Here is a 22226-nt window from a genome sequence, read left to right as displayed (position 1 = left end):
GAATGGCGTTCCTTATAATAGCAAATCTTTTTGGGGCCACAGGGATATTATTATCAGCCAAAATAAATTGAATTAAAAGACCTTCTGGATTAAGCGATTGTCTTCCTAAAAAAAATAATATTGTCATTCCCATTTAGTAAAAATATAGATGTTTTTAAATAGTAGGCCATGTCACAATAATGCCAAATGAGTTACAACTGCCTAGTTTCAATATTGTTCACATAGAGTTATGACAATAATCAACATTAGAATAAGATGAATATATATGAAAATGTTCTTAAAGAAAAAGTAGGAAGTATGAAATATGAAATACATTAATTATTGTAAGAGATATATGCAAAATACAGTATGTCCCTGTCTACATAAATGCCAATGAAAAGTTGAGTACAAGGCAGGGATTCCCCCAGTTGTCAGCCCCACTCCACAACAGCAGAGGGAGCTAAAGCTGTGTTAATACAAGTCACACAGATCTTCCTTTAAGCTTCCTGGTTCTGCATAGCCTTCCCCAAGCTTTTCTGCATACAAGCCCACAGGCCTTCAAGCTAATCAGTAGGTTTCAGTCAGGACTGCTAAGTCAGCACATGAGATGAGATAAAAACAAAGAGATCAAGTGTGTTTGGATGAAGTCACATTGGCATCACGTGACCTTAATTGTACTGTCTATGCACGTGACAAGGGGGCAGCCATGCAGAGTGATCAGTTAGCACTGAACTGTGCCTGTGTCATTTTGCACTGTGTTTGTGTGTATACTTGTAGATGGCGAGTGGACAGCTGTCGAGGGCGGAGGCGTTGGCGTGCTCAGGCTGCAGGCATGCATGTCACGTGATGCTCTACTGTGACACGAAAAGTCAGCTGTTTGGGAGACTTCCTATCAGACATATCATACTGGTGAGAAAGAGCACTGTGTGTGTGTGTGTGTGTGTGTGTGTGTGTGTGTGTGTGTGTGTGTGTGGATGGAAAAGATTGCATGCAAAAGTGATGTACCTTTCAGTGTTTCTGCCAGCATAAAAACACACTCCTGTTTGTGTCCAAGTAGCTCTGCCTCTGTGTATGGATGCATCAGTGTGTGTGTGTGTGTGTGTGTGTGTGTGTGTGTGTGTGTGTGTGTGTGTGTGTGTGTGTGTGTGTGTGTTCTGTTTTAACTATATTCGTGGGGTCCAAAAACCGGGAGTCCAGTATACTTGTGGGGTCCCGACAGCCCCACAACTTTAAAGGGCTGTTTGAGGGTTAACGCTTGGTTTTAGGGTTAGGAGTTAGATAATGGAATTCTGACGCCGTAACGTGGGTTAAGGTTAGGCATTGAGTTGTGATGGTTAGGGTAAGGGGCTAGGGAATGCATTATGTCAATGACGGGTCCCCACAAAGATAGTGCCATGCACTATGTGTGTGTGTGTGTGTGTGTGTTTGTGTGTGTGTGTGTGTGTGTGTGTGTGTGTGTGTGTGTGTGTGTGTGTGTGGATGGAAAATATTGCATGCACAAGTGATGTACGCCTTTCACCCTTCAGTGTTTCTGCCTGCATAAAAACGCACTCCTGTTTGTGTTCCAAGTAGCTCTGCCTCTGTGTATGGATGCATCAGTGTGTGTGTATAACATCCTCTGTCACTTCCTACAGATGCAGATGCGCTTTGACGGTCTGCTGGGTTTCCCTGGAGGGTGAGTCTTTTATGGTACTGCTTTTGTTTTATCCTTTTAGGTGAACAGGTTGGTTTAGGTTAGGTTTTTCTTCACAGATGAGCCCCGTCAAAAGATATAAACCTTTACGGCACAAAACAAACATTCACACATTGTCACTGGAATTTCTCAAACCAAAAGGATGAACTGTGAAACATGAGAAAATATGCATTACAGGTTCTCCTGTAAGGTGCCTTATCTTGCAGTAAAAAAAAAAGACATTTCTAAAAACCGTAACTGCCAGACACATACTGATTAATTATTAATCAGATGTATATGACTCACCTTCGCTTTAGTGTCTGTGATTTACAGTAGTCAATGCCAGAATTTCAATCAATCATTCACTAACACAGTGAAATGATGTAACACGGCAGGAAAAGTCTGCAAAAATCCTGATGATATGCAAAAGAAAGTAAAGCTGCACAAGCAGATGGTAACAATGGTCAGAAGCAGCAGTATCCCACTTATAAATTATATTACATATACTAATTGTATTATTTACAGTGTTTGCAGTTAGAATAGAAGAAATCTGCATACTCTTACCATTTTATACTAATGCTAATGCATGTTAATCTAACAGCAATTTAGGAATGTCACTTTCTGTAAACCCTTGTGTTGTTTGTTTTAACATTACCGGTTTATGAAACATAAAGTATAAATTATCACCCAATTCTGCATTACATCTTCTTATCCAACTTCATTCTAACTTGTTACCACTAGTTTTACACTTCCTGTTGGAATTCAATGGTCAACAAACTTCATTTATATGAAATTATACCTAATTTCTGAGTTAAAAAAAGCAGAAATTATGAATAATTTTGACTAAATGTTAAGATGTGAGTGGATAAACACAGACGGGTATACTGTATGTCAAAGTTTTGTCAGTATAATGTTACTGTTTTGAAACCATTTCAATTTTTTGGAACCATTCATGTTATATTTGGGCACTTTGGTTGAAAGAAACCCAAATTTATGATATAGAAACTTTGAAAATGGGTCAAATTTGACCCGAGGACAACAGGAGGGTTAATCTTCACAAAATGTTTAAGATTTAATGCAACTATTGCCTAAAAAATAAGAAATTCTCACATAAAAAACCCCAAAGAACACGTGCATGACCATTGTGTTATAAGGTATTTCTATTCTTTTGTCTTATGACCAGTGTTGTGGGGGAAACGCATTACAAGGTAATGCATTACTATAATTACATTACATTTGTCTTACGCAGTAATGTAATGCATTGCTGTTCTTACATTCAGTAATCACATTACAGTTACTCATAAAACAATGATGATGTTACTTGCTTTACATACAATAAGGACCATATCCATAAAATTCAACACAGCAGTCTTGTGCTGACTCAGAGTAGAAACAGGTTGTCTGACAAACAATTTGACTATAAAACCATGGTTTGGTGAAGAGCAACTCGAGTGAGTTTGCTTGAGTGTGTTTGGCCCGTTACATGCAGTTCATACGTCAATTAAACAATTTTTTTTCTGTCATCTCACAACGTGATATCGTGACTTCACGTAAACATACATGCCACTTTCCTAAAGCCAAGTGGCGTGTTATCTGTACGCATTTTCAGCTATCCATGTGTATGTCTACGCTGTATACAGCAGACACCAGTCTGCAACGTCTGCTTTCTAAAGCCACGTGGCGTATTATCGCGAGGCTACGTGTTATCGCGAGGCTACGTGTTAGGAAACGTCACACGCGGGTTGGGTTTAGGAAAAGAACAACCGGTTGGGTTTAAGAAAAGAAGAACGGGGTTGGGTTTAGGAAAAGAACAAACGTGGAAAAGAAAGGTCACACGCAGGATGCGATCCCCGCTCTCATGGGTGAGAGTCCTGTGTTTTACCCATCCCTTTCATACTACTCGCTACGGCGTCAATTCACACGCAATCGCAAGGTAATGTAAGTCAATGGAAGCCAAACAGCGTTGATAAACACACTAAAAACCGAGTATGCGTCTTGATAACACGGCAATAATGGCATATGAATTGACGTGTCATACATACGCCACTTCATGAGATCAGTCTGCATCTCATGATGTTAGGAAGGCCAGTCTTATATTATTTTATTTTATTTTGTTTGAGGCAAACTATATTTGTACTAGGCAGGTTTAGGAAGGCAGAGTCACGCAAAATAATACAAAACTAACACAAAAATAATGTAACGAGTAGTGTAACTAATTACTAATTAAGGGAGTAAATTAGTACATACTGTATATAACAATAGCACCTGCTTACGACATGGGCTCAACTCTTCATAAGGTTGTATTTACTCCTAAATTGAAGGCTTTATTTGATTTGTTTTTGTGTGAGACGTTTCAGAATGTGGCCATTCTCACTCGCCTTTAACTTGGCACCACTATCGAGATCCAGCGAGGATTGTCTCAGCAGCACCTCAGCAAACTAGTTTGGGGTTTTAAAATTGAATGGGCTTCTCAATCAGCTTGATTTATTCACTTCTGGTACTGAGGAGTCTCAGGAGAGCAATACAGCTCAAACGGTTTATCTACTTTATGTGATCCTGACCTTTGACCCCACCTCCCACACTTAAGGTTCGTCAAACCATCAGAGGAGACCCTGGAGGCGGGGCTTAGCAGGGAGTTGTTGGAGGAGCTGGGTGTAGCTCTTCCTATATTGGTAGAAGATCATGCGGACTCTTGCTATGCCCCTGCTTCCTCACACTCCTCCTCCTCCTCCTCGTCCTCCCGTCTTATCACTCACTTCTACGTGAAGAAGATGGAGGAGGAGCAGATTAGGGAGGTGGAGAGAGCGGCTGCATCCACTGCAACAGATCATGGACAGGAGGTAATGTGTGTGTGTGTGTGTGTGTGTGTGTGTGTGTGTGTGTGTGTGTGTGTGTCCTCTCTCAAATTTAAATTTTCCTTATGTGTTGCCAAAGCATAGAAACAAACAACAAGGGGTAAATACATCTATAATAATAAAAGTAAACAGGATAATTAGGATATAATTGCAGATAATAAACAAATACTGTGCATGTCCCTCAAAAGGTATGTTGAATAAAAAAAACAATAATAAAAACATAAAATGTTCAATTCTCTACTTATTTTGCCTTACTTTGTGGCAGATGAAGACATATTTAACTGCTAGCTATGTCGTACTTATATCTTCCCCTAATAAAAAGGAAGCTAGTGTAGGCAGTGAAGACTAGTATACATTTAAAAGATTTTTGGAAATATTTGGTTCTTATGTCTCTCTCTCTCTCTCTCTCTCTCTCTCTCTCTTTCTCTCTCTCTCCAGGTTCTAGGAATGGTCAGAGTCCCTCTGTACACCACGAAAGGCGGGGGAGGCCTCGCGGCTTTCCTGTCGCACTCGTTCATTGGTAATGCTCGCTCCCAGCTTGCCGACTCTCTGCTGCGTCTCAACCTGGTCGCCCCTGAGGAGTTGCATAAAGCCCTCACACACTCTCTGAAGATACACACACAAACCGCAGAGGACCTGCAAGTGGCCTTTGCGCTAACAGAGGCAAAGAGGAAACGGTTTTAAAACCCATCTGCACCAGCACATCCTCTCCAGCACACACATAGATACAGTTTGCCTATCAGTAATTTTCAACGCAATCCTTCACACACACACACACACACACACACACACACACACACACACACACACACTGATTCTGATTCTGAGCTGGTGACTCATAATTGCCTCATGCATCAAACAGTGGAGGAGAAAACATCATCAACTGCTCCATTATTAATACAAATAAAATCATTTAACTGTCTATGATATTCCAACTTTTGTCTGTCATTCTACTGTTATTCTTCTGGTGTGTTGATTTCAAGCAGAAAATTACAATAAAAAATAATTATATGATGTAAAAAAATGGTCATGTTAATCAACATGCCTTCATCAAACCTTTTTGTATTTTAATGTTATGATGATTACATTTTAATTATTCTATCAGGAATCTAGACACATTGTAAGCTAGTGACAGTGCATACAAAATAGCAGACAAAAAAGGCAACATATGACAAAAGGAAGTAAACCAAAACATATTGAGACATGACACACGGCTGTGCTACCTTATATGATAATGCATAGGCATCCTGTGGTAGTCTAGAACTACCAAGATCAAAGGGGCAGCGGAAAAATACCCTCTTTTCAATCAGGTCAAATTCTTTGTCGTCTTTGTGCTGCTCACAGTTTCTGTGGTTTCATTTATGGAGTTATTGCGGCGGCGCCGGTGCAATCCAAGGATTAATTACGTCCATGACATACTATATAGCCTACCGCCGAAGATTTGATTCTGTTTAAGTGTACCCTGGGTGCGCGTAACGTGCCTGCACCAGATGTTGGTAACCTCATTCCCAGACAATCTTGCAGGGAGTGAGCAAGAGCAGAGACATCATTCTGCCTAATGTTCATGGTACCTACTCTAAGTGCACAATGTGAATCTATCTGCTGTTTGTTTTTGCAGGTGAATCAACCTGACATGTTGGATATATTACATATATTACTCTGTATAGTGCAGAAATACATGTCGAGAGAATACAACAAAAGCTTGAGTTTATGATCATTACTACAGTGCATCTTGTGTGATAAATCACCCTTGATGTTTGGTAAATCGGATACATAATGTACCTAAAAGATGGAGTGGCGGGATGGAGGATGCTGAGAGAAATGCACTCATTCACTCATCTTTTACTCAGCTTTTTATACGATAGATTTGCACTCTTTGCATTTTACGAGGACAGGCACATCCATTATTGACTCATCTTTGTGCAGGTGTTGATAGAATGAGTGTTGTGAGTCGGATTCATTTGTGAAGGAGTGATTGTGATCTGCTGTCCATACGTGTCTCTCAATCAGAGTGGGTTTTTCTCAGCTGTCAGAAGGAAAAAAATGCACCACATCCGGCACAACAGACAGGAAGCATAGGAGACAGTACGAAAAACTGCTGTCTATGGTTGTGTTTATGCAAGTCGGTTTTTGTGTGTGTGTGTGTGTGTGTGCGTGAATAAAGCTGCTTGAGGACATGCCTTCTTCAAGCATGCATGTGTGCGTGCATGGAAACGGTTGCATCTTGCATGTGCGAAGGGAAAGGATGCTGTCCTGCGATGGCGTTGTGAGATGCGAATAATACAAGGTCATTGGAAAGACATTTTGAGAGAGAAAAGGATGGAGGGATGGAGGGCTGGAGCGAGGGAGGGCAGTGCAGGCGAGGGATGGATGGATGGATGGATGGGGGGGGGGAGAGAGCGGGAGCGAGGGATGCTGATGGAGAAAGGCAGTATATTCATAGCAGCAGCGGTATTTATAGCCGCCCAAAGGAGAGGAGAGAGCAGGGGGCGTGGAGTGGGTTGTGGCTTTTGCAAGGCTTCACAAGGCAGAGAGGGAGAGAGGGAGGGAATGGGAGGAGAGAGGCAGCTCTGGCTTGGCGAGAGAGCGAGAGAAGGGGGGGGTTATTTGGCATATTTGGCAGGAGAGGGAAGAAAGAAATGAGGGAGGGCTGTTGTTGAGTGTGTGTGTGTGTGTGTGTGTGTGTGTGTGTGTGTGTGTGTCTGAGAAATGAGAGAGAGAGAGAGAGAGAGAGAGAGAGAGAGAGAGAGAGGGAAGGAGGAGGGCACTGAGCTGAGAGAAATCTGTCAGATTCAAACACACTGCTCTGTGTGTATGTGTGTGTGATAGAGAGAACAAGGGATGAAAAGAGAGGAGGAGAGCTGAAGAACAGATAGAAAGAGACAGCAGAGGACCACAAAGTGAGGTATGTACGGCTGCCATGCTGCACATGAATGCAGTAACAACCTGTGTGTTTATATATAAATGTTATGTGTGTGTGTGCGTGTGTGTGTGTGTGTGTGTGTGTGTAAAAGTCCATGCGTGACTAAAGTGAGCATGTCTATGTGTTTATTTATAGTTTAGTGTTTTAAAGGCACACTGTATTCCCATCGGGGGTTTCTTAGTGGACAAATGGATGTAGGCTACTGACTGTTAAGGGTATTAATTATGTAATATGTGTGCACCATTTTCAGTGGTATGCTCTTTTTGTGTATGTATGTGTGTGTGTGTGTGTGTGTGTGTGTGTGTGTGTGTGTGTGTGTGTGTGTGTGTGTGTGTTTACATGCTTGTGTAATTATGCTGAGGTGTTTATGTGGCCATTGTGTGGAGCACTGTTACAGCGCCTTGACCATATGGGGTGATTTACAGCCATTGTAAATATAACTCAACCCTCCTGTGCTGTGAGAGCTGTAGAAGCTTAATTTCCCCCCTCAGCAGCTTATCACCTACACCATTGACAGCTAATTCACATTATGTTATTATATAATGAAGATAAGCAAATGGCTCAAACAGCCTCTTCAGAGGCATCTACTGTACAAAGTAGCATTTCCTTTGTGCTGTTGATTAACTGTGCAACAACAAAGATTGTGATAATAATATAACGGAGGAGCCTAGCCTAAGAAATTGCAATGTTAAAAGCTCTTGTAGGTTTTTAGTTTCAGTATCAGGTGCAGTTTCTTTAACATGCTAAGAACATGATTGTAGTTTATTTTAAATCATACAAAGGCAGCGCATAGGTTACTTAAAAAATAAAAAAATAAAGTGGCCTCAGAAAAGCAAGTCTTGTCCAGTCTGAGATGCAAGTGCCTGACCTCAAACAGCGTGATGGTTGCCCATCTTGCATTCACTGCATTAAAAACTACTTAAAAAAAAACAGTTGTTTCACACAGACGTCTTGATTTAAAAACATGCAGAATACTCTTTGTACCAGTGAGGAACTGTGGCAAGTGTAAGTAGAGTGTGGCTAATTACGTAATTTTGTATGTGCATTTTATGCACCATGCACATGCATAAGGTGCATTTAGTGATGCTGATTCGGATCTAGTCCACTTCCCAAGGCACCATTAAGTAACATTTGTCCTGAAACATGAACATTTTCCTCCAAATTTGAAACAATATGAGCAGAGATATGAGATTTTTGGATGGAAAAAGTACTCACTTCTTTCACTTAAGTAAAAACAGAGATAACACGGTGTAGAAATACTCCAAAAAATATTACTAAATTAAAAGTGCATGAGTTAGCATCAAAATTTAAGTACTTAAAGTGAAAGTTCTCTTTATACAGAATGGCTCATTTCAGAATAATGTACATTACTGTTTCATAATTATTTATGCATTAATGTGTAAACGTCACTTTAATGTAACGCAATCTGAATCTTCAAAGTAACTAGTAACTTAAGCCGTCAGATAAATGTTGTGCAGTAGAAAGTACAAAGTATAGCATAAAATGGAATTACTTAAATAAAGTACAAGTACCTCAAAATTGTACACAATGAGATTCACTTATACAACCTGTAGTGCAGTACAACCACATCTAAACTGGCCTGTAATGAGTGCCGTCTCAGAGACATCCAGGGAAAGTGCTGGTGGAGAAGTAGAGGTTTGAGTGGGTCCTGAGGAGCGGATGTGGCCAACCTGACCCTCACAGTGCCCGACTGTCCAAAACACTTTTCATTTCACTGTTTTATTCATCTTTTTTCCAATCATGCTCCCTGCCAGGATGCAGAGGTATGCATTCCACAAACATTACCTGTAAAAGATCCCCCACATAAAACTCAGCCATGGCATGACCTGAGAAGTGTAGACGGCAGTGGAAGTTATTTAGTTAATTTTGCAGCCCTGTCAGATACAAAACTGCCCTCATTGCTTTTGCAATTAGGCACCATGCCAGAATCTGAAAACCACCGTATACTGTGTGTGAAATGTACTTTCCAAGACACATTGCCAAAGAGTATTTATTTCTACCTTTATTATAAAGTTCACATCTTTTAGTGGTCACACTTTCTTTGATATGATGCACTATGTGCAGTTCTCCACTGCCACCTTGAAACTAGTCGCCCCTGTGGTGTGTGTTTTGGCAGTGATGAGAACCAGGATTAAGCTGCTGCTGAAAACTTTCTGTGAGATTTGCAGGTACACAGTAATTCTCTACAGATGGTGCGAGAGGTAAAAAGCTGTGGTGGCATACTATGCTACGGCTTCCTGTTTGCTGTGGCAGCTGTTGCACAAGCAGCAGTTGGGAAGGATATAGAAGAGTGTAGAGAGACTCTGGCAAGAAGCAAACTTTGTCAGTGATATGATGAATTTGGATTTTTGCTACTTTGCATAGCTAATCTTGCATCGGCCTAAATCTCACGACACGTTCTAAATGAAGCCTGGTGCCAGTGCCAGTGCCAGTATGAGGGCGCTCTACCTGTTGTTGTGCAATCAGGTTGGCTGTATGGACGGCTTTCAGATTTTGCTTTGCAATCTTGCAGCCAATAAATGAGCTGTCAGTTAGCTTTCAGCGGTTCAATGTGGATCAGCTTCAGTATTTTTGCAGTAGCATGTCTGTGAGAAAGCACAGCCTTAGAACATGATTGGTCAAAACTCCATCTTGTCAGGCTTCAAGTAGTCTTGCATTGCCAGAACTTCCTCCACCACGGCGCTGCGCAGGAGGAAGGTCTGCCTAGTCCACACAGCATTCCAGGAAGGGAGAAAACTGTGCTCTGGTTTATTGGCATTTCATTCACAATGCGCTATGCACGAGGAAAAGCCGCGGTGCCACTGCAAAATAGCTTTGGGAAGGAACGTACGTTCAAAAGTTGTTTTAGTCGTGCAACAGAAAAATCAGATTGTTCAGATAGTCTAGCTAGCTGTCTAGATTTACCCTGCAGAGATCTGAGGAGCAGTTAACCATAGTCCTCATAAATCCACCGGAGTTTAAAATGCCAACACAAAGGAAACCCAAGGCAACGGATATCTGGCCTAAATGAGTGAAATCCGGCGGAATTTCCGGCGGAAACAGAGCAATCCCAAAAGTGGAGCGTCGTGGATATAGACTAGGCTTCAAGTAATGCGTTTGTGTTTGAACAACCAGCTAACCGAACCAATCAGCATCCAGTTAGGAGCTAATGGCAGCTAGGAGTGGTTGAGGTGTGAGTGACGGCCACGACTGTATGTTCAAAACAGCAATGGCAGATGTGATAGACAGATGGTTCATCCAATCACCTGCCAGTTATTTTTTGAAAGTGCCTGCCCTTTCCCAAACAATTTCCAATGATGGCTTCTCACATGGCTCTGTATTAACAAACCATCTGGCACATCAGGTTAGTCTTCCGCAAAAGTTAAATAGGGCTACTGAGCCAACTCAGTATTGCTCTTTCATAAAGTTGGGGTACTCACAATAGACAGATTTAAAAAAGAATGGTCTACATCGATGCAGCAGAGGCCACGATATCCTGACTTTTAGTCTCCAGTATCAGTCAAACTCAAAGAACACAGGATCCTACATTCCCAATAATGTAATTTGATTGCATCTTTCATTAGTTCCTTTCTGCTAAACATCAGGGTTATTCTTGTAGACTTTGAAGTTCTCTCTCTAGAGCCAAAGAGGACATTATACAACTATTTTCACAATCAGAGTAGTACTCCTCAAGAAGAGTAAACTGACCTTAAAGCAGCACTATGTAACTTTTAGCTGCAGCTGTTGTTCCAATGAGACAACCTGTACGGGGACCGAAGCGAGAAAAGTTACAAAGTGTTGCTTTAAAGAAGTATTCGGATCCTTTACTTAAGTAAAGGTACTAATACCACATTGTAAAAAATACTCTGTACCTAATTGACAGTATTAAGTATTATCAGCAAAATGTCCTTAAAGTACTTAGAGTAAAAGTACTCATAATGCAGTAAAATGTTCCCTGTCAGTGTTTTACTATTATATCTGATGTTTTTGGATTAGTATTCCTGCTGCATTAATGGGTATGTTGCATTTTGCTGCTGTAGATGTTTAAGGTTTTGCTTATTTGAACTCCTTTATATACTGTTGGGTAGTTTAATCTACAGCAATGCATCATTTCTATATGATCATATGTTTGTAGCGTCATTGTCCTGTGAGAACCATGTATCGTATATGGTGTCAGTAAAACAGCCCTGCTTTCAGTTTCGTGACGATGCATTTTCCAGCTGATCCAAGAGGCTTTTTAAAGGTGTTATTTAACTTAAGAACCACATTTGAAAATACAGGGTTTTCACTGGACAGGATGGATACGAAAAATTGTAATCCGAAAAGTAACTAGAAACTACAATATTAACCTCTGAGATGTAGAGGAGTACATCAAATGTGTACCTAAGTACATCACTTGAGTAAATGTACTGTACACTGCTACATTCCACCACTGAAAGTAGCTGGAGTGCCCTTTTAAGATATCTTTCATTTGAGGGACCTGCAACAATGTTGCAGATGTTGCACTATGAGTATTTTTACTTTAAGTACATTTTGCTGATAATACTTACATACTTTTAATTACGTACGGAGTATTTTCACAATGTGGTATTAGGCCCTTTACTTAAGTAAATGATCTGAATACTTCTTTAAGGTCAGTTTACTCTTCTTGAGAAGTACTACTCCGATTGTTAAAATGGTTGTATAATATTTTTTAATAGACATGACAGACACTGTTGCCCTTCTGTTACCTGCAACATATTTTCGTCTCCTGAAACATCTTCAGGTCATGATGAGGTATGTAGAACAGAAGCTGCTGTAAGCTGTGATGTTGACAGCTCAGGTCCTGTCTGCCGCTGATTATTAAAGCTAATTCCATTACGCTAGACTCTGCAAAATAAGGTAACAGTGCACATACATATGAATCATTCTTTAATGCTTTTATTTTGTTGTATTCTTGATTGTGTATAGCCATATTGTGTTCAGTAGTTTTCCAAAAAGATCTATTCTATGCTATTCCATTACATTCTCCCAACTGTTGTTTATCTCCTTGCTTCCTGCTGCAGCATAAATTGCAACATTCATCTACTCCCAATAATGTATGTGTTTATAAGAGCCTCTCCAATCAGTCTGTCAGACAGACGAGTGTCACACCTGACTCGTGTTCAGAGCAGTGAGCGCTCAGCTGTAGCACTTTTGAAGGCACGGCACAGATTAGCATAAGATCATGTTCGACACTTCTTGTACACCCTTTGAACATTTAAGTGCTTATCTGTGATCACACTGCGCTGATAAAGATGATACGTCAAGGCCTGTGCATGTTTTCACAGTTCAGCTGAAACCCCGTAGTTGCCAAAAGTCAACTTGTCAGGAAGTGAGATCATCTGGCCGAGGGTCCCGTTGACACCCACGTGTTGTGTTTTTGACATTTTACGCTGCAAAAGCAATGGTTTGGCTTTTGTACCAGGTTCGCTGGAGGCAGCTGTTGAGAAACAATGCAGCTGTAAGAATAAAAAAATAATTAAATAAAAAAATAAAAGGGGGATGCATCTCTGCAAGAAACATGACACAAGATAACGTTCTGTACAGTACCGTAACAGGGCCAATGTAGCACAGTGTGGTTGGATCTCAGCAATGTCAGGAAATCCCCATGCAGTATGGGTCATACACAATATCCCGCTTGTATTACTTCTGCTTCGTACTTCATTTTTTTTCCTTCAGAAGAAATGAGCAGAAAATCCCCTTAGTAGCAATGAGGATCTATCACACTGTACCACATGTATCCTCTTTTGTCTTCAATCTAATTGATATTCTCTACACATGACCTCCTTCTTTCAATGACCTCGACTTAAAGTATGAAACACGGTTCCCAGATAACCTCCACATTTGCCCTCGCTGCCCTTTCTGCCACCCCCCACACATCAGTCGCGTTCTCTCTCTTCTCCCTGGTATTTTGCTGAATCTCTCCCAACCCCTCCCCTCTCTTTCTCCGATCATTTACATTTGCTTTGTTCTGTGCAGATTAAGGTTGCACGCTGATGATGAAGGCCTCCCGAGGTCTCGGGGTCCTTCCACTCTCATTTTCGGCAATCTCTCTGCTCTACTTCTCCATTTACTCTCTACTAGCTCTTTCTGAAACCGTGGCTGTATCACATCCACCACACGGTTTTGGAACAGGAAATGAGATTCTAACAGCCCTTGCTTAGTTCTAAGTGATTGTCGGCTTTACTTATGATTTTCCACTTTCTGACTTAAACCATAGATCTATTAAACAATGCCCTTATCAAGTTTACCCACAGTATTCTGTCAAAGGTGACCACATTAAGACACATTTCTTTTTTTTTTTTTTCTTTTTTTTTTACCAAACCAAATTATTCTGAGGCTGACTGAGGAACAATGTTTTCAGTGAAAGCAGACTTTGTCACTCGTTGTTGTGTGCTGAAACCTGTTGAGAAACTAACACAGGATGTGGGAAGTGAAGTTGCCTTTGACTGTGTGTGCCCGCCTGCCTGACTGCCTATGTGTGAGCTCATCTTCGCAGTACAGTTGACACTGACTAAACAACCATGCCAATGCCTGTGTCTAATGCAATGTAAGCATTTAGCCACGTGCATGTAGAACCAATTCGATAAACCTTTTTAAATGCAGGCTAGCTGGGCTTTTGTCACTAGTTTTGTCCCGCAGGTGCTTGATCCTTACTTACTTGCACCTATCGCTCCTTCCTTTCCATCCCCATCTTCTTCTCTTGATCCCCTCTTCATCAGGTTGTTGGCCCGTTCTCTGCCGAGGATCATTGTTGCTGATGGTATCTGGCCAGTGGACGCTCAGGCAGCTGTTGATGAATGTTTGTACTTTCGTCACTGTGGTCCTGGTTGTCCTCCATGTCTCTGATCCGTAGAGTAGTATAGGCTTAACCCTCCTGTTGTCCTCGGGTCAAATTTGACCCATTTTCAAAATGTTTCTATATCACAAATTTGGGTTTCTTTCAACCAAAAAAAAAAAAAACGTGGATGGTTCCATACAACTAGTAAAGTAAATTATCAGTTCGCTACTTTCATTGAATTTGGGTGTTGTATTCAATTTTATGGCATTTGGAGAAAAAAATTCGAAAAAATCGTCAAAAACATCAGAAAAAGTACCAGAAAAACTTGGATAAAAGTGAAAAAAATGGGGAAAGCGACAAAAGTGTCGAAAGACGACTAAAACGTTGACCAAAAAGTTTTCATTTTAAATTTTGACCCTGAAAAACAAAAAGTTACTTGTTGGTCGACGGGAAGACAACACAAGGGTTAATGTTAGAGCTGAAGAGTTTGAGCTTTGTCCACTGGCTTCTTTATCCTACAGTTCCCATAATGCATCCCAATGCATCTTTTTATTACACCCTTGCTGCATGGTAAACAGCCATGTCTTTTTAAATTGATTCCCAAAGTTTGTCATGCATGTTTTCCATTTAATGACCCAATGCATTTGGGAAGTGGGAGGGGCTATTTCAGGTGCCCCTGGTTCCGGAATAAAAGTCCCATTCATTTTCTCCCTAGACAGTGTTACATACCTACATACATACAGTAGATACCAATTCTTTAGACGTTAGCTGTCAGCTAGCTATCAGAAGCACCGGCCGTGTCTGTGGAAGTGTGTGTTTGTGTACAGCTCAGCGTCTGACTGAACCCAGAAACTCCGGTTCTTTCTCCTATTTCTGTGCTGTCTTTATTCTTTTTCCTTCTTGTCTCTGTCTGTTTATATATAAAGCCCAGGGAAACATGTGGATTGTGGTGCTAAAAGTTGAAAGTTACCTGACTTTGATGTGTGAAATTGCTGGAGTTTCTCTCTAACGTGTGTAACCAAAGTTACACTCGGTAGTTTAGTTTAGTTTTAGTTTATTTGTCTCACAGAATATAAAAACAAATTACATTTTTGAACAAAAAAATACATGTGAGGGTGTGGTAAACCACAACCAAAGGACATACACTAATGTAGACGTACAAAATCAAAAATACATTTTAAGTGTCAGTGTGCAAAATGTTCATAAAAATGTAATAAAAATAAATACATGTAGAGAAACAGAAATAATTTCCATGTATACAATAAAAACAACACTTTTCTAAGAGTTATCTTTTTTTCTCCAAAATCACATAGTTTAGACAGCAGGGCATTTCTAAGTCTATTTGTATACATAGAAAGTGACACAGAGGAATCCATTAAATGTAAATTGTTACTCCACAAAATAACTCCACAACATTTGATAGAGAACTGATCGTGGGATGTTTTGTACAAAGGAAGATGAAGATTCTCAGCCTGTCTCGTTGGGTCATTTTGGAAATGTGTGTAGTATAGTAGGCCCTATGTTTTAATAAAATAATTGGAGACATTTGCTTGTGTATTTGACCATTACCTTTATTGACATCGCCAACCCCCGACCTCAAGGCCTTGAATGCCCATCATTATGCTGTTACTCATCACCTCTCATCTTCCCATCCCCCATATTCATCCTTCCTCCTTCCTTCCTCACATCCCCGTCACTTTGCCCTCTTACTGTCCATTCGGCGCTCTGCCCCCTCCGCCCCTCGCTGCCCTTCATATTAAATCTCCCTTCTCTGGTGTCTGTCCCTTTCTGTCTTGTCGCCCTGGCCTCATTTGTCCTCTGGCTCTCTCATTTTCACATTCTGGTCTCAATAATTCTGTCATCCATATCCACTTCTTCTCTTACCGTGTTCTCTTCCTCTATCCTCTTATTCCCCTCTGTCTGCTGCTCAGGCCGCTTCACCCAATGGATCAGCATTCATATCAGAAACCTACGGGATTCCATGAACACATCGACCCGACTGACATCCCCGCAGAGCGCAGCCGATCCACACTGATGCCGTCGCTCTGCACGCAGCTGTAGAGCAGCAAGGCCAAGGGGTCAGGGGTCAAAGGTCACAGACTACAGAGCCGAAGCAGGCACTGAGGTTGTAAGGTTTCACGAGGGAGAGACTGAAAGGCTACGAGAAGACTCTGGGTTCAGGAAGGAAGGTCTCAGTGACAGACAAGAGTCAAGGGGTCAAAGATGATGACATCACATGGAAAGCTGAGGAGGGAGAAGGGGAGTCTGGCCGAGTACGAATCACAGATGAAAGGTAAGTCACTCTGCATGTGTGTGTGTGTGTGTGTGTGTGTGTGTGTGTGTGTGTGTGTGTCATGTGCTTGTCTCTGTGTACGTCTGTGCCCTTTATTGCACTGACCTGCATGTACAAATGCATATAAGATAGCACATGTGCATTCACGCATGAATGTGTACAGTTTCATCCAGCCATACATTCTCACTGAATGCACTTGTGCATAATGTTTATATGTATGTACTCAAAAACACGTCACAAACTGATAAAACCACCATTGTTTGGAGCTTGAGTCTCTAAGAGCCAACAGGAGAGCAGAGCGTCCTTTAATCAAAGTAAAAACACGAGCACAGCCAATGTTTGCAATACACGATTCCTCGATTTTTCACATGACAACAGCATTGTGTGTAAGATTATGTGCTGTGTTTTGTATTGTGCATGCCGTGGCTGGGCGGCTCTCTGTACTGTACTACAAGGGTGTATTTATAGACAGTATTAGCGATGCTGTCTCCTCACATCCAGTCAGCCCTGGGCGGTCTACTCACACAGAGACGGAGAAAAAAGAGTAAAGAGGGGAAAGAAGGGGTGGGCTGAGCGGTAGGTGGATGGGGGGGGATGAGTGAGCAGGAAAAGAAAGAGAGAGCTGAGAACAGGTAAGAAAAGAGGAGAAGGAGGGAAAGAGAGAGAGAGAGAGAGAGAGAGAGAGAGAGAGGTGAGAGAGCAAAGCAAAGGCGGGGGTTATTTGAGAGAATGATGTTTGTATTAGCCTTTTCAAACCAAAGTGCAGCGGTGGGCCACATCACAACTGGCTTTTGCATACAAGTTTGTGTGTGTGTGTGTGTGTGTGTGTGTGTGTGTGTGTGTGTGTGTGTGTGTGTAATACATACAGTAGCCTTGTATTAGATAACCATAAGTGTATGCATGTATATTTGGGTTATGACAAATGAGCTGTGTGTATTAATATATGTTATATATGTTCCAGTTATCAAATTACTCAGTAAATCCGTGCCAGTCGCACCTCCAAAAGACAGCATTGAAAGCATTTTATTAATTCCTCCTGGAGGAAATGCGGGATTAAAAAGACTTTCTTGTACATAGGGCCTAATCTAATTTCTCTAATAATAATTTTGTATTAGTTAAATTATTGTGTGAATGAACTGTTCCTCATGGAGCCATGGTTGTCTCCAACATTAAGAAACATTAAGTTCTCCACAGGTGAAGTGCAGCAGAATGAGTTATATACTGATTGTGTATGCATATATTAGTTGCATGTGTGTATACTTTATAAAGACACTGTATGTCGCCATACTCTACCCTTTATGTCTGTGTGTGTGTGTGTGTGTGTGTGTGTGTGTGTGTGTGTGTGTGTGTATGTGTGCATGCATCTGCAAGCAGAAGCAGGTGTGATATGAATGTATCTTTTTTTCCCAATTATTAACAAGCAAGATGAGACATAAAGACACAAAATACACAAATAACAGAAGACAAAATCCCTGCCTGGGTTACAAGTTAATGGCTGCTCTACAGTACAGTGTATGCATATAAATACATACATACAAGCATGCACTTATGTACAAATATGTACATGCATACTTCTACATTAATATCCATGTGTTTCATAAAAGATACATGGAAAACAAAAGAAGTACAAGTAGAAGTTCTGCATTCAAAATTTTACTTAAGTAAAAGTAAAAAAATATTACCAGCAAAATGCTTTTAAAAGTATCTTACTCATTATGCAGCAGAATGTCCCCCATGAATTAGTTTATATGTCCTTCAATATTAAATTTTCAATATTTTGCAATATTACTGCTGCAGCTAGTCAAGATGGAGCTACTCTTAAGAGGTTGTTTAGTCCAGTGGTGATGGGGAAATCACTCTTTGGTGGAACTGCTAACACTTCATAAACATCATCATAATAGATGTGAAATGTGACAGTGGTTTAATCTTTAACAACACATTGTATTTTAAAGGATTATCACGTGTGTGTTTTTGTGTTGTTAATCTGTAACTATGGCTGTAACATAAACGTAATGGAATAAAGTACAAGTACCACAAAATTAGACTGGGTAAACCCATAGACTGTATTTAAGAATGGACCAACAGATCCCGTTGCTCTGGACGGAGACCAGTGAAGGCCATTAGAAGCACTTTTCCGGTGAGCGCTGAGCGTTACTGCGCAGCCTCCAACTGAGAGAGACGACATAAATGTGCAGTGAGCAACGTGTCTGAAAGTTGGAAGTCTTCTGGTAGCTGTGCCAAGAGAAATCTCAATCATTCCCAATCTTGCAGAGACGGAGAGCGTAGGTATATGTAAGGAGATAACATAGGCACAGGCTAATTTTTGCTAACTAAAATGATAGTTAACATTAGTAATTACACTTAAACAGCTAATGTGAGATGAAACTGCCTGCGCGCTTCTCCTGTACTATACGGTAATTCCTCTACTATGCGACAGTAAGTCGCGTGGTTATGACACAATCGTTAGCCTATTTTTACAAAAACGTCTGCTACGGAGCCATAACGTGAGGTACAAGGTAATGGAGCCTTTTATACATTGTCATGTTTCTTTAGAAATAAACAATGGACAAATAGAGTCTTTAAACGCTTCAGATGTAAAGTTATTCTCTGTCAAAGTGACGTCAAAATGAATGGCAGTCAATGGGATGCTAACGGGAGGTGATCGCTGGGTAAACCCAGCCCGATCTGCCGGCGATTTGATTTCACCCTGCAGCTCAGGCAGGAAACCTGTACGTTTATCTATCCTGCTTCCGTTACAATTTTGCGGGGACCAATCACAAACTGGCTTATCCACCTGGCGCGCTATTGGCGGATTTAACACGATGACGATAGAGAAGCGACCAAGCAGCTTATTGTTTACATTCAACATAGCGGCCACCGATGCGCAGCAACCAAGGGGGTAAGCTTCTCCTCGGACCGCGAACCTCCTATGGCGCCATTTTAATGCTACAAAGCGATCACCCCCCGTTAGCATTCCATTGACTGCCATTCATTTTGGCGCCACTTTGACAGCGAATAACTTTACATCTGAAGCGTTTAAAGACTCTATTTGTCCATTGTTTATTTCTAAAGAAACACGACAATGTATAAAAGGCTCCATTACCTTGTACCTCACGTTATGGCTCCGTAGCAGACGTTTTTGTAAAAAAAAACGATTGTGTCATAACCACGCGACTTACTGTCGCATAGTAGAGGAATTACCGTATAGTACAGGAGAAGCGCGCACGCAGTTTCGTCTCACATTAGCTGTTTAAGTGCAATTACTAATGTTAACTAGCATTTTAGTTAGCAATAATTAGCCTGTGCCTATGTTATCTCCTTACATATACCTACGCTCTCCGTCTCTGCAAGATTGGGAATGATTGAGATTTCTCTTGGCACAGCTACCAGAAGACTTCCAACTTTCAGACACGTTGCTCACGTCACATTTACGTCGTCTCTCTCAGTTGGAGGCTGCGCAGTAACGCTCAGCGCTCACCGGAAAAGTGCTTCTAACGGCCTTCACTGGTCTCCGTCCAGAGCAACGGGATCTGTTGGTCCATTCTTATATACAGTCTATGGCAGCAACCCGTTGATGCCGCTGTTGCTGCTACGTCACCGGGATCGTTGGTCTGATTGGTTGAATGACTATCCAATTGCGTACAGAGTCATTTGAACTATGCCCGTTGACCACGCCTCTTGTGCAGTAGAAAATACAGAGCAGACTCCCCAGATTAATGTTCAATCTTAAAAGATTGACCTTGGTCTGCTGATAGCCTGCAGACTACCACAAAATGGCGTTTAGGTACAACAGTGGCCTACTTCAGTAAATCTACATTCCAAAACACAGACACTCCTTGGCATTCCCAAACCATGATTTAATATGTCCTAAATCATTGGAGTAGAATATGCTCTAGATTTATAATGCACCAATTGATGATCAGTTTCTCTCAAAGACAGTTAAATGTTTTTTTCCAAACTCTGCTCCAGTTATTCAAATGTGTTCAAGTGTTCAAAGGTATGCTAACTCCAAACCAAACTGTCCCAAGTGAGGATTAGTTCAACAAAAATATATGAATCTTTTAGTGGAGATTGAGTCAATATTTCATGTATTGGATGAGTGGCCCAAAAAAATCTGATCACTTGTGTTCACCCGTGTGTTTGTATGTGTGTTCTCATGTCACTCTCTGTGTTCTCTCCATGCATCTCTTTCTGTGTCTGTCCATCTCTGTCTGTCTGTGTGTCAGACCTGCGGGCCCAGCTGACAGACCAGATAAAGATTTTAGACTCTCAGGTGGAGGTGAAACAGCAGCAGCTCTCAGACCTCTCCGAGTTTCTCCGGCGCCGAGGCGACATTGAGGCTGAATATGCCCGCGCCCTCGACAAACTCACCGAGCGATTCACCCACAAGACTAAGAAGTAAGTGTGTTTACAGTATGTGAGCGCACAATGTGTCTTTTCTATTTCACAGGTGATTCTTAAGTGTTTCATTCGGCTGTGATGGCTGTTGTCTGTTTTGTTTTTTTCTCCAGGAAGGAGCAGTGGGGTCAGTCAGTGTGTCAAGTCTGGTCTGTTTTGCTGACTCAGACTCGTCTGGAGAGCCGGGAACACGCAGCGCTGGGTGACACATGCTGCAACACACTCACACAGGGGTTGACACACAGTACGGAAGATACACATCGTCTGCACAAACGGGTGAGTGGCTCTTCGGTGTTAGGTCTCATGCACGCAAAAACAGACACACTAGACATGCTAGATGTTGTGTATTTTGGGCTGCTAGATCTGTAGTTCAGATACACTAAATGGATTGTGGGTAACTTACCAAAGATCCTCTATACTAAAGATTTCAAGCATTTCAAGCAGCGCCAATGGTATGAAACGGTACGCACTTTCTGTCTCCTAAATGGGCGTGGCCTCGTTTGAAAGTGTAGTGGATGTCGTGTGGATGAATGAAAAGTTATAATATAACGTTAGCAAAAGAAAATATTAATAAAAAATACAAATATATATATATATATATATCACAGAGATTAGTTTTGTTAGGGCATTCACGAACGTTAGCTGACGTTAGCTTATTTGTGTTGCCAGATCTCACGAGAGTTTGGTCCTGAGACAGAAACAGGTCTCAAACAAAGTTAATTTCCTCCTGATGTGTCCGTCGCTGTGTAAAACGTTAGCAAAAGAAATTATTAATAAATTATGCAAATATAACTTTTCATCCATCCCCACGACTTTCACTACAATTTCAAATGAGGCCACGCCCCTTTAGGAGACAGGAAGTGTGTACCGTTTCATCCCATTGGCGCTGCTTGAAATGTGCTAGTATAGAGGATCTTTGGTGTTAGCCATGCTGCTGTAAAGACATGCTGTTGGACTAATAAACGGTTTATATTCCGTCGTAGTCCAGGGTTATCATTGTTATATCTAGTAACATGAAACAGTGAAGAATATAACACAAGACTTATTATTTGTTTAACCTTGGAGATCATCCTCCTATCATTCCTCACAGCTATTGTTTAGTTTCATTATTTACACACAAAACATTAAAAAGATACAGTACAAAATTTTCAAGGAAAAAGAGAATGAGAATTGCCTAAAAAGCCCTCCAGGGGCTTATTGTTATATTATTATAACATTTTACTGATCATATTCAATGCTGAGATGTGGAGATGTGGTAAAACTGCTAGATGCAGTTTTAAGTAGCACATTATCTCACTTACAGG

At 41.1% G+C, this 22226-nt stretch overlaps 2 protein-coding genes across 7 annotated transcripts in view; both read left to right on the top strand.

The window, feature by feature from the left end:
• The first annotated feature begins 447 nt into the window (after positions 1-447).
• zgc:103759 (U8 snoRNA-decapping enzyme) lies at positions 448-5430 on the top strand. Of its 4 annotated transcripts, none has more exons than XM_031286908.2 (5): positions 448-549; positions 751-888; positions 1614-1654; positions 4239-4491; positions 4945-5430. In XM_031286908.2, exons 2-5 carry the CDS (start codon positions 757-759, stop codon positions 5188-5190), a joined length of 672 nt encoding a protein of 223 aa, XP_031142768.1. In that variant the 5' UTR covers positions 448-549; positions 751-756; the 3' UTR covers positions 5191-5430. The 4 variants fall into 4 exon arrangements, with proteins under 4 accessions (XP_031142768.1, XP_031142765.1, XP_031142767.1 ...); XM_031286905.2 differs by having other exon boundaries at positions 466-564; positions 757-888; XM_031286907.2 differs by having other exon boundaries at positions 474-549; positions 757-888.
• A 1688-nt stretch (positions 5431-7118) lies between these two features.
• Positions 7119-22226, top strand: part of arhgap4b (Rho GTPase activating protein 4b) — a 38993-nt gene continuing 23885 nt past the window's right edge. For 2 of the 3 annotated variants that reach the window (XM_036008161.1, XM_036008160.1), the window contains exons 1-4: positions 7122-7411; positions 16163-16524; positions 20751-20922; positions 21036-21198. In XM_036008161.1, the coding sequence (XP_035864054.1) occupies positions 16455-16524; positions 20751-20922; positions 21036-21198 (405 nt within the window). In that variant the 5' untranslated portion in view covers positions 7122-7411; positions 16163-16454. Of the gene's footprint in view, positions 7412-16162; positions 16525-20750; positions 20923-21035; positions 21199-22226 lie in introns of all 3 variants that reach the window. The other variant, XM_036008162.1, reaches the window with a different exon arrangement.

This window comes from Sander lucioperca, chromosome 12 (genome assembly GCF_008315115.2).
Source record: "Sander lucioperca isolate FBNREF2018 chromosome 12, SLUC_FBN_1.2, whole genome shotgun sequence".
NCBI classification, from domain to species: domain Eukaryota; kingdom Metazoa; phylum Chordata; class Actinopteri; order Perciformes; family Percidae; genus Sander; species Sander lucioperca.
This window is presented reverse-complemented; position numbering and strand designations above follow the sequence as displayed.